Source organism: Polypterus senegalus, unplaced genomic scaffold (genome assembly GCF_016835505.1).
Source record: "Polypterus senegalus isolate Bchr_013 unplaced genomic scaffold, ASM1683550v1 scaffold_5023, whole genome shotgun sequence".
Lineage (NCBI taxonomy): Eukaryota > Metazoa > Chordata > Cladistia > Polypteriformes > Polypteridae > Polypterus > Polypterus senegalus.
The window spans coordinates 103,651-119,117 of record NW_024377025.1 but is presented as its reverse complement, the minus strand read 5'-3'; the positions used below and the strand labels follow the sequence as shown (position 1 = coordinate 119,117).

Sequence of the window (15,467 nt, the reverse complement as noted above, 5' to 3'; positions counted from 1 at the left end):
GCCACTAGGTAAACCATTAAATACCTCTTTGTTCTTGCACAGTGACAGCGGTCACAATTTCTCTTGGCTCACTTGCTCCCTTGCTGTTTGTTGCTCTGACTCGGAACAGGTACTGCTCCAACTCATTGAGGGAAATGATGGTGTGCTCCAAGGTTGTGGGCTTGACATTGGCAACCTTCATCCACCTGTCTGTACCAGCCTTGCAGGCTTCAATCACATAGCCAGTAAGCCTGCTTCCTCCATCGTGGAGAGGCTTCTCCCAGGCCAGTGTGACAGTAGATTTGGTTATGTCCACCACTTCCAGCTTCTGTGGCACCATAGGGACTTCAGACACAAGGACAGCATCACCTGTTTCGCATGGCTCACCAATACCATAGATGTTTTCTGGTAAAACGCGGAAGTAGTACATGGTTCCTTCTGTGAGCCCAGTAATTCTGTAGAGGGTCTTGCTGCACTTAGTTGTCACTGTCTTATAAGCTCTCATGGCGGCCTCTCGCCTCTCAATGATATAGTTGTTGACTGGTGCTCCACCATCCACCAGTGGAACCTCCCATGTAATGATGACAGAGTCTTTAGTGACCTCCTTAATCTTTACTGCTCCAGGTGGTCCAGGAGTATCTGAAAGATATTTTCTCAGGATTAATGATACAATTTTCTTCAGTATATTTTTTTACTTTTATATCTTATTTACACTCATTTTATCAATTAATTCTAGTCACTCCACAGCAGTAACACCTTGGAGAAATGTCAACATGATTCCTTTTCCTCCATGCATAGCTATTATATTTTAAGCTGACCTTCCACTTTGCAGAAGATGGATCATTCAATACAACATAAAAGCAGACAAAGAGAGATCTTGGGTGAAGTTAATTCTGCCATGTTACAGCTTGGTTATTCCTGCACTTATCAAAACTCTATGTGATAGAGACTGCTAGCTGTGACCAGCCAAACTTACCATATATTTTAACAAGGATTGTGGCCGCCTTCTTGCCAAAGGAATTCTCAGCTTCAATGGTGTATTTACCAGCGTCATAACGGTTCACTTTATCGACGGTGAGTATTGTATAACTGTCGGTTGTGTCAATGAATCCCCGACTGGCAAGGTCTACACCAGGTTTACTCCAGTTGATGATGGGAGCTGGCCTTCCAGTTACCGAGACCATAAGTCGCAGAGTTACGCCGGCTCTAAGAGTGACTGTCTTCTTCAGATCATCTGCAAGCTCAAGATCTGGAGTTTCTGGAATAAGACAATAAGGCACATATTAAGTACATATGAAAACGCTAATAAAATCAAGCTGTAAACTCAGAGAGGCAAATTCAACATACCGGTTCTCTCCACCGGCTCAATTTCAGCCGATGATTCACTGTATTCTCCAATTCCATTGACATTGACGGCTGCCACTCGGAAACAGTATTTCTTAGCAGTCACAAGAGAAGTGATGGTAAATTCTGTATTTCTCAAGGTGGCTGTGGTGTGAGGTCTATACCACTGCTCAGTACCTTCTTCTTTTGTTTCCAAAACATATCCAATGACATCTGCACCTCCATCATACATAGGTCGAGTCCAAGCTAAGCTGATGCTGTGCTTAGTTGTGTCAACAACTCTTGGAATAGATGGTGCAGCAGGAGTATCTGAGAAAACGCAGACATTTACATCAATGAAACGCTAACTTCTAGACCATTTATTTAAAAAGAGGGACAACAGATGGAGATTACTTACATGTTGGATCCCTGCAGAAAGCATAGAAAGAGGCATCACTGGGCTCGCTGTTGCCTGCGGCATTCATGGCACTGACTCTGAATTGGTATTCACTTCCTTCCAAAAGGTTAGTCACCTTAAATCTGGTGTCATAGATAATGAAATCTCTGTTAACTCTTGTCCAGCGCACACTCTTCTTTTCACGTTTGTCCACCAGGTAGTTGATGATTTCACTGCCGCCATCAGTCTCGGGCTTCAGCCATTCAATAATGACGTGTTCCTTTCCAACACCCACTATTTCAGGGGCTCCTGGAGCTGATGGGATAGCTGTTTAAAAAAATGGAATAAATAGTAAATGTCTACTGACATCTTTCAAAGAATGCGTTGACATTTCTATGAAATAAGTGTGATACGTACTGAATGCGTTTCTGGCAAAAATGGGTTCAGACTCAAGTGGCACACCAGGTCCATACTTGTTGACAGCTCGGATTCTGAAGATGTACTCGTTGTTTTTAATCAGGCGAGTGACCACGCATGACAGTGTCTTGCATTCGGCCTCCATGATGACCCAGTTCAGTCGGCTTGTTTCTCGTCTTTCTACAATGTAGTGAGTAACTGGTGCACCTCCATCCTCTGAAGGTATCCTCCAGGATAAGGTACACTTCTCCTGAGTAACCCGGCTTATGGTGATCTTGTCATCACAAGGCCCAGGTGTATCTGTGGTGAAGAATGTGTTTGGTCAAAGATTAGTCAACACAGGTCATATAAGGACAAGAAAGTTAGAAAGCAGTCACTATGTGTCACTTACCAAGGACTTTAACGCAAACAGAAACCGTTTTCACTCCGCTGGCATTTTTCACAGTGAGGTTGTACCTTCCGCTGTCATTTCTGTCACAGAATTTAATGATGGCCAAAGCCCGCTTGCTAGTGTACTGCAAAGAAATCTTCTCACACAATTCCAACTCTTTGTCTCCCTTGGCCCAATAGACTTTTGGGTCAGGTTTGCCTCCAACTGTAGCATCCAGCACAAGGTCTGATCCAGCTCTGATGGTGACAACCTCTCCCAGAAGTTTGCTGTCTAGTTCGGCTTTGGGAGGTGCTGAAAGAAATAAACAGGAAGGAAATGAGTATCACATCCAATCTTAAGTTAAATAAAAACTTAACCCAATTAAACAGAAGGGGGGCCTTACTATATTCATCTTTGCAAGTAACGGCTCCTGTAGATTCAGATGGGGCACTGATGACGCCAGCACCATTCTTTGCCAGGACACGGAATTCATACACTTCTCCTTCGCCAAGAGCTGTCACTGTGAAGAAGGTGTCTGTGACAGTGGTGTAGTTGCACTTCAACCAGCGACCCTCGCCAGTTTCATTGTAAGGCTTGCGCTCGATAATGTAGCCCACAATCTTGCTTCCTCCATCATTGAATGGAACATTCCATTTCAGAGATACAGTGGAGCGAGATACATCTGTCACCTCCAGTTTGGTTGGGGGGTCTAGAAAAAAACATGAAGCATACCATTGATTAAAATAAGTAGTGGGGAAAAAAACAACCCACTGACAACAGATTTACTCTAACAAGAAAACTTACCAACTGCATTCTGGGCCATGACTGGTCTGGAAGCTTCACTAGGTTTGCTTATTCCAGCAGCATTCATGGCGTAAACTCTGAACTGGTACTCCAAGCCTTCAACCAGAGTTGAGATTCTATAATGGCACTCAAGACATGGGATCTTGTTTTCCTTGACCCACAGGATGGTGTTTCTTTCCTTTTTCTCAATCCAGTAGCCCGTGACTTTGCTGCCACCATCATGGTATGGTTCTTCCCAGCGTATGGCCATAGATGTTGCAGTGACCGATAGTACTTCAGGTCTAGTAGGTGAACTTGGTGGAACTGTAGCAAGAATGAGAGAGAAACAGGCTTATTATACAGGAGTTTGAAACCTGGAAATACAGAGATGTAATGCACAGTCAACAATTCATGAGTAATGGCTCTGTGGGGCTGTGCAAGTCACTTCTTCTTTACAATTTCTTCAGCTACTTCTCCATTGTGAGATGTTACCCTTTCCCCAATCCCTCAGATGAAGCACATGGAAACAGAAAGTGCCATATCAGGAATATACCTAACTGGTTAATGAGTCAACCATGATGTGCTTCCTTGTGGTGGCTCTGGCTGCATCTTTCAAGCAGAATGTTTTCTAGGCAGGGTAAACACACACTTCTTTCTGAGACCATTAAAAGATCTTTTAAGACCCCATATGAGACCATTTTGAGAGTACTGCAAAACTTAATTGACCTAATTTGCTTTTATGCATCTCACAGTAAGTGGACATCCTTGTCAGTTCACTATCAAAATCTGTTTGACATACAGTGCCATGGAATTTTGGCTTTTGCCACATACAGCTGTTGAATTATCATCTTGAGCCAGGGTCTTTGGTCTCTTAGTTCTTTTCTAAATTCTTTAGACTGAAAGGTTGTGATTCTACACCTAGTCACAAATCACCTGTGAACAACCTGAGGGTCAATTAACATACTTTAAGAAGTGGAGTCACTAATTACAGTTAGCTCCTTCAGCCACATCATTCAGAGTGGACTAGATTTATTGATAGCGTATGAGTAAACATTGCATATACTAAAATAAAAATGATCATATTCATACTTACTAAATGGATGCTCAGCCACAATTGGTGTGGATTCAATTGGCTTGCTCACACCAAATCGGTTTTCAGCAGAAACTCGGAATGTGTACTCCATGTATTTCGTGAGATGAGTGACCTTGATCTGCGTACGCTTCACGCTGGAATTCACCAGCTGCCATGCAGTCGTTCCAGACTCACGCTTCTCAACTATGTAGTTGGTTATTTCCGTTCCACCGTCATCTTCAGGTTCTTGCCAATTTAGTACGCATGATTCAGAGGAAATGGATGACACTTCAATTGGGCCAGATGGTGGACCTGGTCGTCCAATAACATTGACAGTAACGGTGAAGGTCTTCACGCCTGTCACATTCTCCAACACAAGGTAATACTTTCCAGAGTCGGCTCGCATGCTGTCCTTCACGATGAGAGTTGTTCTGTCTTTAGTGGTTTTGATGTTCACTCTCTCAGTCTCCTTCAGCCTGATCTCTTCAAGCTTCCAGGTTACTTTAGGAACAGGCCGTCCGCTAATTGGAATATCAATTGTGAATGTGCTTCCAGCTTTGCATGTGATTAGTTGGTTGGTGATTCCACTCAAATCTGCTGTGGGTTCTATCTGTGGTTCTTTGATGATGACAGATGAGAAGGCCTCTCTTGGCTCACTAAAGCCAGCATCATTTCTGGCCTTGACCCGGAATTCATATTCAGTGTTTTCAACTAATCCTTCAATAACCAGGCTCAAAGCTTTAGTCTGACCGACAGACACCCAGTGATCTGCACCTTTTTGTTTAGCTTCAATAACATAGAAATTGATGCGGCTTCCACCATCATGATCTGGTTTCACCCAAGCCAAGGTGGCAGATGTCTTGCTTGTATCGACGATATCTAGTCTCTTTGGTGGGGCAGGCTCCTCAGTGGCGACAATTGGATCCACATTTTCACATGGCTCTCCGGGACCATATTCATTTTCAGCAATGACTCTGAAGAAGTAAGGTACACCTTCTGCCAGGTCACCTACTCTGAGGATCTGGCGAGTGCATTTTCCGCTCACTTCTTGCCAGCTACGACGGCTAGCTTCCCGCTTCTCGACAATGTAGTGGCGGATGCGTGATCCTCCATCATTAACTGGGGCGTCCCACATCAGGGTGATAGAGCCTCTGGTCACATCCTTAAATGTTATGGGGCCACAAGGTCCGGGTGTATCTAGAACTTTCACAGTGAAGGTGATCGACTTGGTGCCACTATTGTTTTCAAGGGCAAGAGTGAACTTTCCAGAGTCATATCTGGTGCAATTCTCAATGGTAAGAGTGCTATATGTTTCTGTTGTCTGGACATCGGTTCTGACTCCGAGCTCAGATCCAGCCTTTGTCCAAGTTGCGACAGGGGCAGGTCTTCCTCGGAAAGCAATGTGCAAGTGGACGGTACCTCCAGCTCTGACAATGTGTGTCTGCTTGAAGCTGGCGTCAATGTCAATTTCAGGTGAAGTGAGTCTGTCCACAGCTTGTACTGGGTTAGACACCTCGCAGGGTTCTCCTTTACCTGCACCATTGACTGCTCTCACTCTGAACTTGTATTCTTCTCCAGCTTCCAGTTCAGTCACAGTGAATTTAGTGTTGATGCATGTTTCTAGGTTTACTTTGTGCCAGTCATCAAGGCTTGCCTTACATTTTTCAATGATGTAGCCAATGATTTCCATTCCACCATCAAAGACAGGCTTGGTCCACTCTAAGCTTACTGATGATTTTGTGGTATCTGTGACTTTGACGACAGTTGGAGCGCTTGGTGTGCTGGTAGGTTCTCTGCACTTGATCAGTCGAGATGTGCTGCTCGCAGGTCCAACACCAGCTCCATTTTCTGCCATGACCTGGAACTCGTATTCATTTCCTTCTGTCAGGCCTGTTACTCTGTATCTTGTCTCTGTGATTGGCCTCTTGCTGGAGACCTTCACCCATCTCAAGCTCTTCTTCTCACGTCTCTCGAGAATGTAATGTTTGATTTCATTTCCACCATCTGTCCTTGGCCGTGTCCATGTGAGTGTGATGCTGTCTCCTGTGACGTGAGTGGCATCAGGTGTGCCAGGAGCATCTGGAACAGCTACAGAGAGAACATGAAACATGATTACTCAGAGTCTAATATGAATCGATTCAAAACATAGAAGGACTAAAGGCACAAAAGTCTGAATGCCAGATTATTGAAAAGTTTGAAACTGAATTGAATGTTATGTCGGACAGAATATTGAGTAAGGTGCCTACAATGATGAACAGTGAGCTCTTCCTGATGTCATTGGCAGATCAGTGAACATTAGTCTCAGGGGACAGTACCATCATGAGATAGAAAGTGTGTATGGGAGATACTTGAACCTTTGCAGCTGACAGATCTCAGGCAATAGACCTAAACTCTAAAAGTCTTGTCAAGCTGAAAAGGAGTGCAATGCATTCTGGGAAATCATAATTGAGAGCATTTTGCTTAGTTATAAAGATTTTCTTTCTTATCAGAAAATAACCTTGCGCTTGTGGTAAAGATTCCGTAACATTTCTGTGTTTTGAGAAACTGAAAAGTGTCATAGTGTGCTCTGCTAACCCGAGATAAAAAAAAAGTAAGCCAGGTGCTCATTTTGGGTGAGAAGATTGTAGAGAGAAGCTGACTTTTATTAGGATTAGGGTTAAGTAGTTTATTCTCAGTTTAGTGGCTGCTTGTTGGTGTTATGAGATGCAGGGTCTCTTGAGATTATGGTGAGTAAAGAGGACAGAGGGATGAAAACGCAAACTGAAAAATCTTATTGAGAACAGTTAAGGGGTCATTACCGAGGATGGAAAAGATTGGGCTGTCAAAGTAGAAATTCTAAATTCAGATCGAAGATCAAAGATAGATAATAAAAAAAACTCACACTCGAGCTTACTTGAATGTGAAGCGAATGATCACTGTTTTTTTTTAAAAAAAGAATCAAAAAAGCATCCACTAAGAGATAGCAATTACAGCGAATGCTGCCATATCTAAAGTGTTTTTTCCATGACGTCAGAAACACAACTGAGCTGTCGTCTAGTCATAATGATTGCAAATCAAGAACAGACTTGAAATCAACAATCCAAAATGTAAATAAAATAATAAAACATAAAAAAATATACGTATACATCACAGTTGGAGTAATGGAGCTTTCAATTTTTGTCAAAGAGTTTAACTCAGTTGTCGTATGGCAAAAAAACAAGCATTGATAAGGAGACTTTCACTATCTGAAAATGGATACTTTCATGGAGCTTGCTATGTGCTGCTCTTTAGTGATTGGCACTTTCCAAGGAGCTCTGTCACCGGCAATAAATAATTTCCTTTTTTATTTTTTGAGTAAGGATAAATCATTTGCAAATAAAATAAAAAATCCATCTGGGACTGAATGACCCCACCCAGGCTGTAGAGTTCTTTGGATCACTTATACTTGCTGCTTATTGCTTTGGATGAAAATAAATATAATTTTTAAGTGAAAGTGTAAAGTCAGCATCTCGTTGCCTGATTGCTACTAGCAAAGCTGAGAAGCTAGAATGTTCATTCCTTGCTTAGCTGTGGCCCAATAAGGACACGAGAGGACATGCTTGTGAAATCCTCTATTTTTGGTAAAACTAGGTTAAAGTTAAGGTTTGGAAGTAAAGACAACCCCAGTCAGCAAGTAGCTGGCCATAGATCTCCCCTAAGTTTGAATATGGTGGTTCAAAATGGACAGTGAGACAGGGAAGAGGTTATAGGTAACGGCTAGGAAGCTGATTATGACATTTCTTCGTATCTTCCATTAAGACAAGAAACTAAGAGGTTAGTTGGTATCTTTTGCTGTTAGGGGCATTTTGCAGGTGATCTGTCAACACGATAAAACAGAATTACACTGAGCCCACTAGAGACTTTATGAAATCCAGTATCATTCTTCTGGCCTGACAGATAGCAGTAGGTGATCCTCAGACGAGACCTTGGTAATGAAATCATAGAGTAAGCAGCCCAAATATCTCATATTAGATTTGTGAACGGGATGCTGTGAGATTATTTTCCATCCCTTGAAGCAAATATGAGGGGGGTATAAAGCCAAATGTTTGGTGGTGTTTAGGAGTTGTTCCCACTACAGCTTAGGTCGGGAGTTCCAACTGGTCAAGGGCTCAATTACACATCAATAATAGGGCTGAGACCGAATGGTGGGTGAGATAAGAATATTACAAAGTGGCAAAATGGATTACCTACCCCTTGAATTATAAGGGAGAAACTGGTGTTTAAGTTGCGTACTGTTTTTCTGTGTGTTTGTACATTGTTTTATATCCTTTTCTAAATTCTTATTGAGAAGAACCTCCAATATCTTTTTAACTAATCAAATTAATTCTTGTCGATATACAGTACTTGAGTTCTAAATAGCTACAAGTTGGAATGACCAAAATGTGGCATTAACAATGTACATTACATGGGTGAATAATTACAGAAAATATTACATTCAAGTAGGGCTTGTGCTAAGCTTGTTCAGTGTCGTATGGTGAATGTGAAAAGTTACTGCCAATTTCTGTATTTCACTTATCTGTGACTTTTGTTTTTGGTTTCATGTGATCCCATTTTTGTGTTTGGTTGTCTGTAAAGAAGAAGTGAGTCCTAAACAATCAAGTGTCATCTGATGTGGAGCTCACTGGCTGACACACTTTAGAAAGCCTCGGTAGAATTCACTCAATCCAACTTACTGTACTGAATCTGGGCAACGATGGGCTCAGAGTCCAAAGGTCTGCCAACACCAAACTTGTTGACGGCCGATATGCGGAACTGGTATTCATTGCCCTTAATCAGCTTAGTGATAGTGTGGGAGCAGGCTTCACAGTTGTCGGTAACAAGGGCCCAGGAGATTCTTGTGGTCTCACGCTTTTCAATCACATAATGTGTAATGGCAGCACAGCCATCATTATCTGGTGCGTCCCAGTACAAAGTGGCTTTTTCTCCAGTGATGTTGCTAAATCTTATTTGTCCTGCAGGTGGTCCAGGAGTGTCTAAAGAGAAGAAAACAAAAATGTTCAGTAGATCAGATAGACAAGAATGAGAAGAATGTAGAGGCAGGGAGCAGGCCTTCACAATAGCACAGGAGACCATAAGCTGTGTGCTGAAGATGGGCCTTCTGACTCATTGAGAAACCAGAAGACAACGATGGATATGCTGGCAAGTCAGAAAATCATTTTAACACTACCGACAGTGTGGAGTAGTTACTAAGGCATCAGCCACTGTGTGAATTCCTGCCTCCACCTTAGCAAGTGACCATGAGCAAAACACTTTGACTCACTTTGGATGGAACATCAACTACTCACAGGTCACACCTGGACAATTTAGTGTCCCCAGTCAACTAAATGCATGCCTTCACACCGTGTGATGAAATCTGCCAAGACGTTCTGCAATGGCAACTGCTCTACCATGGCAGTGCTGTAAGAGTCAGATTGGAAATGCCCTATATGATAGATTGAGTGATGCGCAGGAAGGGGGAAATTAAAAGCTGAAATCTAAAATACGTACCATGAACCCGCACATTAATGTCTACTTTCTTTGTCCCCGAAGAGCTCTTAGCCTCTACAGAGTACACTCCACGGTGGCTACGGTCAGAATCTCTAATGAAGATACTGCTGCTGCCAATAACAGTAGTCACATCAATGGCCATTTTCTTGTCAATTTCTTTTCCATCCTTGAACCATGTCACCTGAGGCACTGGACGACCTGTAACGGAGACCTTCAGACGGATACTTTCTCCAGCTTTGACAGTGAGACCTTCAAAATGTTCTGCTCCAAATTCAATATTTGGTGCCACTGGAAAGATTAAAGAAAACAAGATTAATCTCAAACGGTCCAGTCAATCAGTCTTTATCTAACCCGCTTTGTCCTGAATAGGATTGCGGGGGTCTGCTGGAGCCTATTCCAGCTAGCATAGGACACAAGGCAGGAACAAATCTTGGACAGAGAGCCACAAATGTTCCAGTGTCAATGAAATTAATAGTCACTTGGTCTAATCCAGTGGGAAAATGCTTACCGCTCTCGTCTCTTGTCATGATGTATCCAGATGACTGAGATGGAGGGCTGACCGTGCCCACGGCATTCCTGGCTATAATTCTGAATTCATAACGGTCGCCAGCAGATAAGCCAGTGACTGCGTACTGGCACTCAGAAATATCTGTGAAGTTGCATCTTAGCCAGCGTCCTTTTCCTTGGCGTTTCTCTACACTGTAGGCGACAATCTTGCTGCCTCCATCCCTCAGGGGTGGCTCCCACTTCAGAGTGACAGACTCTCTGGTGACATCAATGTAATCAGGTGTGCCAGGTGGATCTGCGATCAAGATGAGGAATGGTTAGAAAAGAACGGCTAAAAGTGACTATTGATGTCACCAAATCTGCTCCACATACAACTTACCAACAGGTGAAACAGCCAATGTCATTTTGCTTGGCTCGCTGGCAGGGCTGAGGCCGGCAGTGTTTTCTGCATACACTTTGAACTGGTAGTCAAGTCCTTCAATGAGGCCAGTTATTCTGTACTCTCTTGCAGAGATAGGATTGGTGTTTACCTTCTGCCACAAGATGCTGTTTCGTTCTTTCTTCTCAACGTGGAATCCAATGACTTCAGAGCCTCCGTCGTACACTGGGGCATCCCACTGAATGGACATGCCATCAGAGGTGATGTTATACACAACTGGTTTTCCAGGAGGACCTGGAGGACGGAATTGATGTCTGGCCACTATATCAGGTGACAGAAGTCCTGGACTTACTCCATACTTATTCTCAGCTCGAATTCTAAATTGGTACTCTGTTCCTTGGACAAGGTTGGTAACCTTGAATGTTGTCCTAGCCACACTTGAGCAGACCATCTTCCAAGCTGTCTGGGATGTCTCCCGCTTCTCCACTGTGTAGCAGGTAATCTCTCCACCACCATCATCATCTGGAGCATCCCATGAGAGGATAACACTGTCTGCTCTAATTTCATCAAACCGAATTGGTCCCTTTGGCTTGGATGGTGACCCAAGGGTGATCACCACAATGTTGAATGACTTCCTGCAGACGCCGTTATCAAGGACTAAAGTGTATTTTCCACCGTTTTCTTTCTTGACATTTTTGATGTTCAGGGATACTTTATTCTCTGTTTTCTTGAAGCGAACCTGCTCGCTTTCTTTAAGTGGCAGGCTGTCCTTTAGCCACTGCATAGTTGGTCTGGGTTTACCTTTGTATGGCAGCTCTATGTGGACATTGTGTCCAATGCGTACGTTCAGCTGCCCACTTGAAATTTCAGACAAGTCAGCCTCAGGTGGAATGACATAGTCTTTGACAGTAATTGGTCCAACTTGAGTAAAGTCGCTCTGTCCCTTCTCATTCCTTGCACATACTCTAAAGTCCATGACAGAAAGTTCTTTGAGTTTGGTAGCCTCAAACTCGCATGCCTTGCTGGCGCCTGCTGGAGACCACTCCTGCTCATCCTTCAGTTTCTTTTCAATGATATAGTCGGAGATGATGCTGCCACCATCGTAATCAGGCTTGCTCCACTGTAGCACAACAGATGTCTTAGTGGAATCTTTCATGGAGAGATCTTTGATGGGTCCAGGGACTTCAGTGGCCTTAACAGGCTCAGCTGTTTCACATGGCTCACCCAATCCAGTTTCATTTTCAGCCAAGACACGGAAAAAGAAGGGAGTCTTCTCGGAAAGGCCAGATATTTTAAATGTTGTATGAGCACACTTAGTGGTCACGGAGGAGTATGCCCTCTTGGTAGCGTCTCTCTTCTCAATAACATAATTGGTAATTTCAGAACCTCCATTGATAAGTGGAGGCTCCCAAGCCAAAGTGACGTTTCCACGACTTACGTGCTTGACTATCAGCTTCTGACAAGGTCCTGGTGTGTCAAATACCTTAATGTTAACAAATGAAGTTTTGGGCTCGCCCACTCCATTTTCAATGCTGAGGACGTATTTGCCAGAATCATCACGAGTGACTTGTCCAATTGAGAGAAGTGTAGAGGATTCAGTGTTACTGATGTTATATCTTGGATCCTGAGTGATGTTCTTCTCTCCTTTTCTCCAGGTGACATTTGGTGCAGGCCTGCCTTTGAATGGAATCAAGACTTCCACATTTTCTCCTGCTTTAGCTGTGATCTGTGTTCTGAGTGCCACATCAAGGTCAATCTCGCATTCCTCTGTAAAAAAGAACACAGAAGGGATGACATGAGTTTCTGAGGGCTATGCAGTTCTGCACTTAGATATACACACATCCCTCTGAACCATAATGCTTACCAATGATATCTTTAGCCTGTACTGGCTCTGTCATCTCGAGGGGCTCTCCAGTTCCAGCACAGTTCAAAGCTGCTACTCGGAAGAAGTAATTTATACCCGGTTTCAGATGTGAAACAACATACTCTGTGGTTCTGATTTCACCCTTTGAGCTGATCGTGGTCCAGCCCTCTTCACCTTGCTCCCTCTTCTCCACAACATAGCCTGTAATGTTGCTGCCTCCATCATAGACTGGCTTCACCCATTCAAGGGTAATCGATGATTTGGTTGAGTCCACAACCTTCAGTTTTGTAGGCTCTCCTGGTGGATCTGGTAAGAGGAAAGTTGAGAGATGTTAAGGCTCATTATAAGAGTTGACAACTGAGGCACACACACCACAAAGAGAAGAAGGAGAAGCAGCTGATGAAGGGGTTATGCGGGCCTTGTCCAGAAGACCGCTCAGAGGTAAGATAGCTCTTGTTTAACACTCACTGAGTTGCCATTTAATAATTCAAAGAGCACATCGATCAGTATAGATGGTCTTGATACCTAGTGCCTTCTGTCCATTAAACATTTTTTCCTGCATCTTTCAGATCAGGATTCAGCCACTGCCCTTTTGTCCTTTCCTTTAAAAGCTTCTCACCTTTCTTTTAAATCAAACCTTTCCTTGTGAAACAACTCAACATTTTATGCAGGTCTGTTTTTAGAAACCTCTGTTACATGTAGGCAACTGATCAATACAGAGCTACAAAGATGAACACCATCCCATTGAAACTGGCCTACTCTCACTTAAGGGTTGAAACAAATGAGAACAAATGGGTGGTCATCTTACCTATTGGGTCAGCAGCCTTATAGAAATCTGAAGCATCAGAGAATGGACCTTCTCCAGCAGCATTAACAGCACTGACTCGGTACTGATACTCGCTTCCCTCCGTCAGGCCGGATGCTTTCTGTCGAGTGTCACGGATGGTCTCCTTAATGACCTTAAACCATCTCAGACTCTTCTTTTCACGTTTCTCCAGGTAGTATCCATTAATATCACTGCCACCATCCACAGAAGGCCGGTTCCATACCACTGTCATTGTTGATTTGGTAATCATTGTGACCTCAGGGACACTAGGTTGACCCGGTGTTACTGAAAGAATAAATCATAGTGTAAGCCGAAATGACCGTTTGTGCAGCCGACAATAAACACACATTACAATGTGACACCTACCAAAGGCATTCTTGGCAATAACTGGTTCAGATTCCAGAGGGTCACCTACTCCATATTTGTTTACACCTCTGACACGGAAGATGTATTCATTTCCTTTCACAAGCTTCTGTACAGAAACGAGGCATTCCTGCTGCTTATCTGAAATCAGAGACCACACGACTCGACTTGTCTCCCGCTTCTCCACGATGTAGTGGGTGACAGACGCACCGCCTTCATCAGCTGGAGGTTCCCACATGAATGTGATCTTCTCAGCAGTCACAGTCTTCATTTGTATTATTCCAGCAGGGGGACCGGGCTTATCTGTTGAAAATAAAAATACAAATTAATTAAGATTTGAAAATTTTAGGAGAATGTGATTTACTGGAAAGACCAAACAAGAAAATGATTATAAATTTAACAACATTGTGGGTATGGATGTCATAACGGGGAGAGAGTCCACTTACAATCTGTACTCTTGTTAGTAATCAGTGTGTGCTGTGTTAAACTTGAGGTTTAGTGTTAGAAGCAGGATTTCCGGTCCTGTTACTGCATACTTGCTGAAAATAAGCTGAGGTTCGACCCTTTGGAACCACCTCAATTTTTGCAACAGGCCATCAAAAACATGAAAACGTACCCAAAATCTGAACTCGGATGGTAGCTGATGCAGAGCCCATGGAATTCTTGAGTCTGATTTCATAGTTTCCACTATTGAGACGAGTGGCATCCTTGATGAGAATGGATGACGCGTCTGTTGTACTTTCAATGGACACCTGTGCACTGGTCTCCAGCTCCTTTCCGTTCCTGTACCACTCAATTGTTGGCAGAGGCTTGGCAATGATGCCCACCTTGATCTTTACTGCTGTGCCAGCTTTGTATTTGACCACATCTAGGTACTCAGGAGGCAAGTCAATCTCTGGAGCACCTGAAACAAACATTCAGTAGCTACATTACAAAGCATTCATCGTGAGGTTATAAATAAGACAACTGATCATAAATATCAATAGTCATTGAGTTTTCAAGGGAACCATGAAACTTAACAGTAATTTTAAAAAGTGTAAAGTACATTAAAGATAGTCAGTTAAGGATATTTAACTGAAATATCATTGGTAGACACTGCCTAGTGGTTTTGGAGTTTACCAAAAGTTTTCAAACGTTTAAAATGCAGCTAGGCTGGTGTAAACTGTAGGACTCCAGGAGGGAGGCCATCCTCAAGCTTAGAAAGATACAGAGATTAATAGGAGACTGAGATGAAAATAGATTCTCAAGGTGAGAACACTCAAGTTAAACAAACAAGTGTGCAAAAGCTGAACTCACCATACGTGTCCACACATGTGACAGGGCCAACAATTAATGAGGGATTGCTCACAGAGCCAATGGCATTCTTGGCAAACACTCTGAACTCATATTTGCTGTCATGAGTCAAGCCGGTGGTGGTGAAGTTAGTTTCAATGACGTTGGTAAAGCTGGCCTTTGTCCATCTGCCATTGGGCACATCTCGCTTCTCCACAATGTATCCTGTGATCTTGCTACCTCCATCATAGGCAGGCTTCTGCCATGCAAGGCCAATGGAGTTCTTTGTAATGTCAACCACACGTACGTTTGTGGGTGGTTCTGAAAAAGAAATAGCGATTTAGAGGAAAATTCCTTTTAAAACGATCTCTACACAAGAAAAAGTGTTGCTTAAACTTGCATGAGTTGGG

The 15,467-nt window shown here is 43.2% G+C and overlaps 1 protein-coding gene across 2 annotated transcripts in view; it reads right to left on the bottom strand.

The window, feature by feature from the left end:
• The window catches only part of ttn.1 (titin, tandem duplicate 1), a 136,560-nt gene that overhangs the window by 18,588 nt on the left and 102,505 nt on the right, over window positions 1-15,467 (bottom strand). For both annotated transcript variants that reach the window (XM_039742386.1, XM_039742387.1), the window contains 18 exons: window positions 15,082-15,378; window positions 14,402-14,689; window positions 13,789-14,088; window positions 13,405-13,707; window positions 12,597-12,902; window positions 10,733-12,499; window positions 10,355-10,648; window positions 9,847-10,134; window positions 9,033-9,332; window positions 4,363-6,429; window positions 3,291-3,593; window positions 2,890-3,195; window positions 2,508-2,798; window positions 2,117-2,416; window positions 1,721-2,026; window positions 1,327-1,632; window positions 956-1,237; window positions 25-618 (listed from right to left, as the gene is read on the bottom strand). In XM_039742386.1, the coding sequence (XP_039598320.1) occupies window positions 25-618; window positions 956-1,237; window positions 1,327-1,632; window positions 1,721-2,026; window positions 2,117-2,416; window positions 2,508-2,798; window positions 2,890-3,195; window positions 3,291-3,593; window positions 4,363-6,429; window positions 9,033-9,332; window positions 9,847-10,134; window positions 10,355-10,648; window positions 10,733-12,499; window positions 12,597-12,902; window positions 13,405-13,707; window positions 13,789-14,088; window positions 14,402-14,689; window positions 15,082-15,378 (8,898 nt within the window). The remainder of the gene's footprint in view (window positions 1-24; window positions 619-955; window positions 1,238-1,326; window positions 1,633-1,720; window positions 2,027-2,116; window positions 2,417-2,507; window positions 2,799-2,889; window positions 3,196-3,290; window positions 3,594-4,362; window positions 6,430-9,032; window positions 9,333-9,846; window positions 10,135-10,354; window positions 10,649-10,732; window positions 12,500-12,596; window positions 12,903-13,404; window positions 13,708-13,788; window positions 14,089-14,401; window positions 14,690-15,081; window positions 15,379-15,467) is intronic.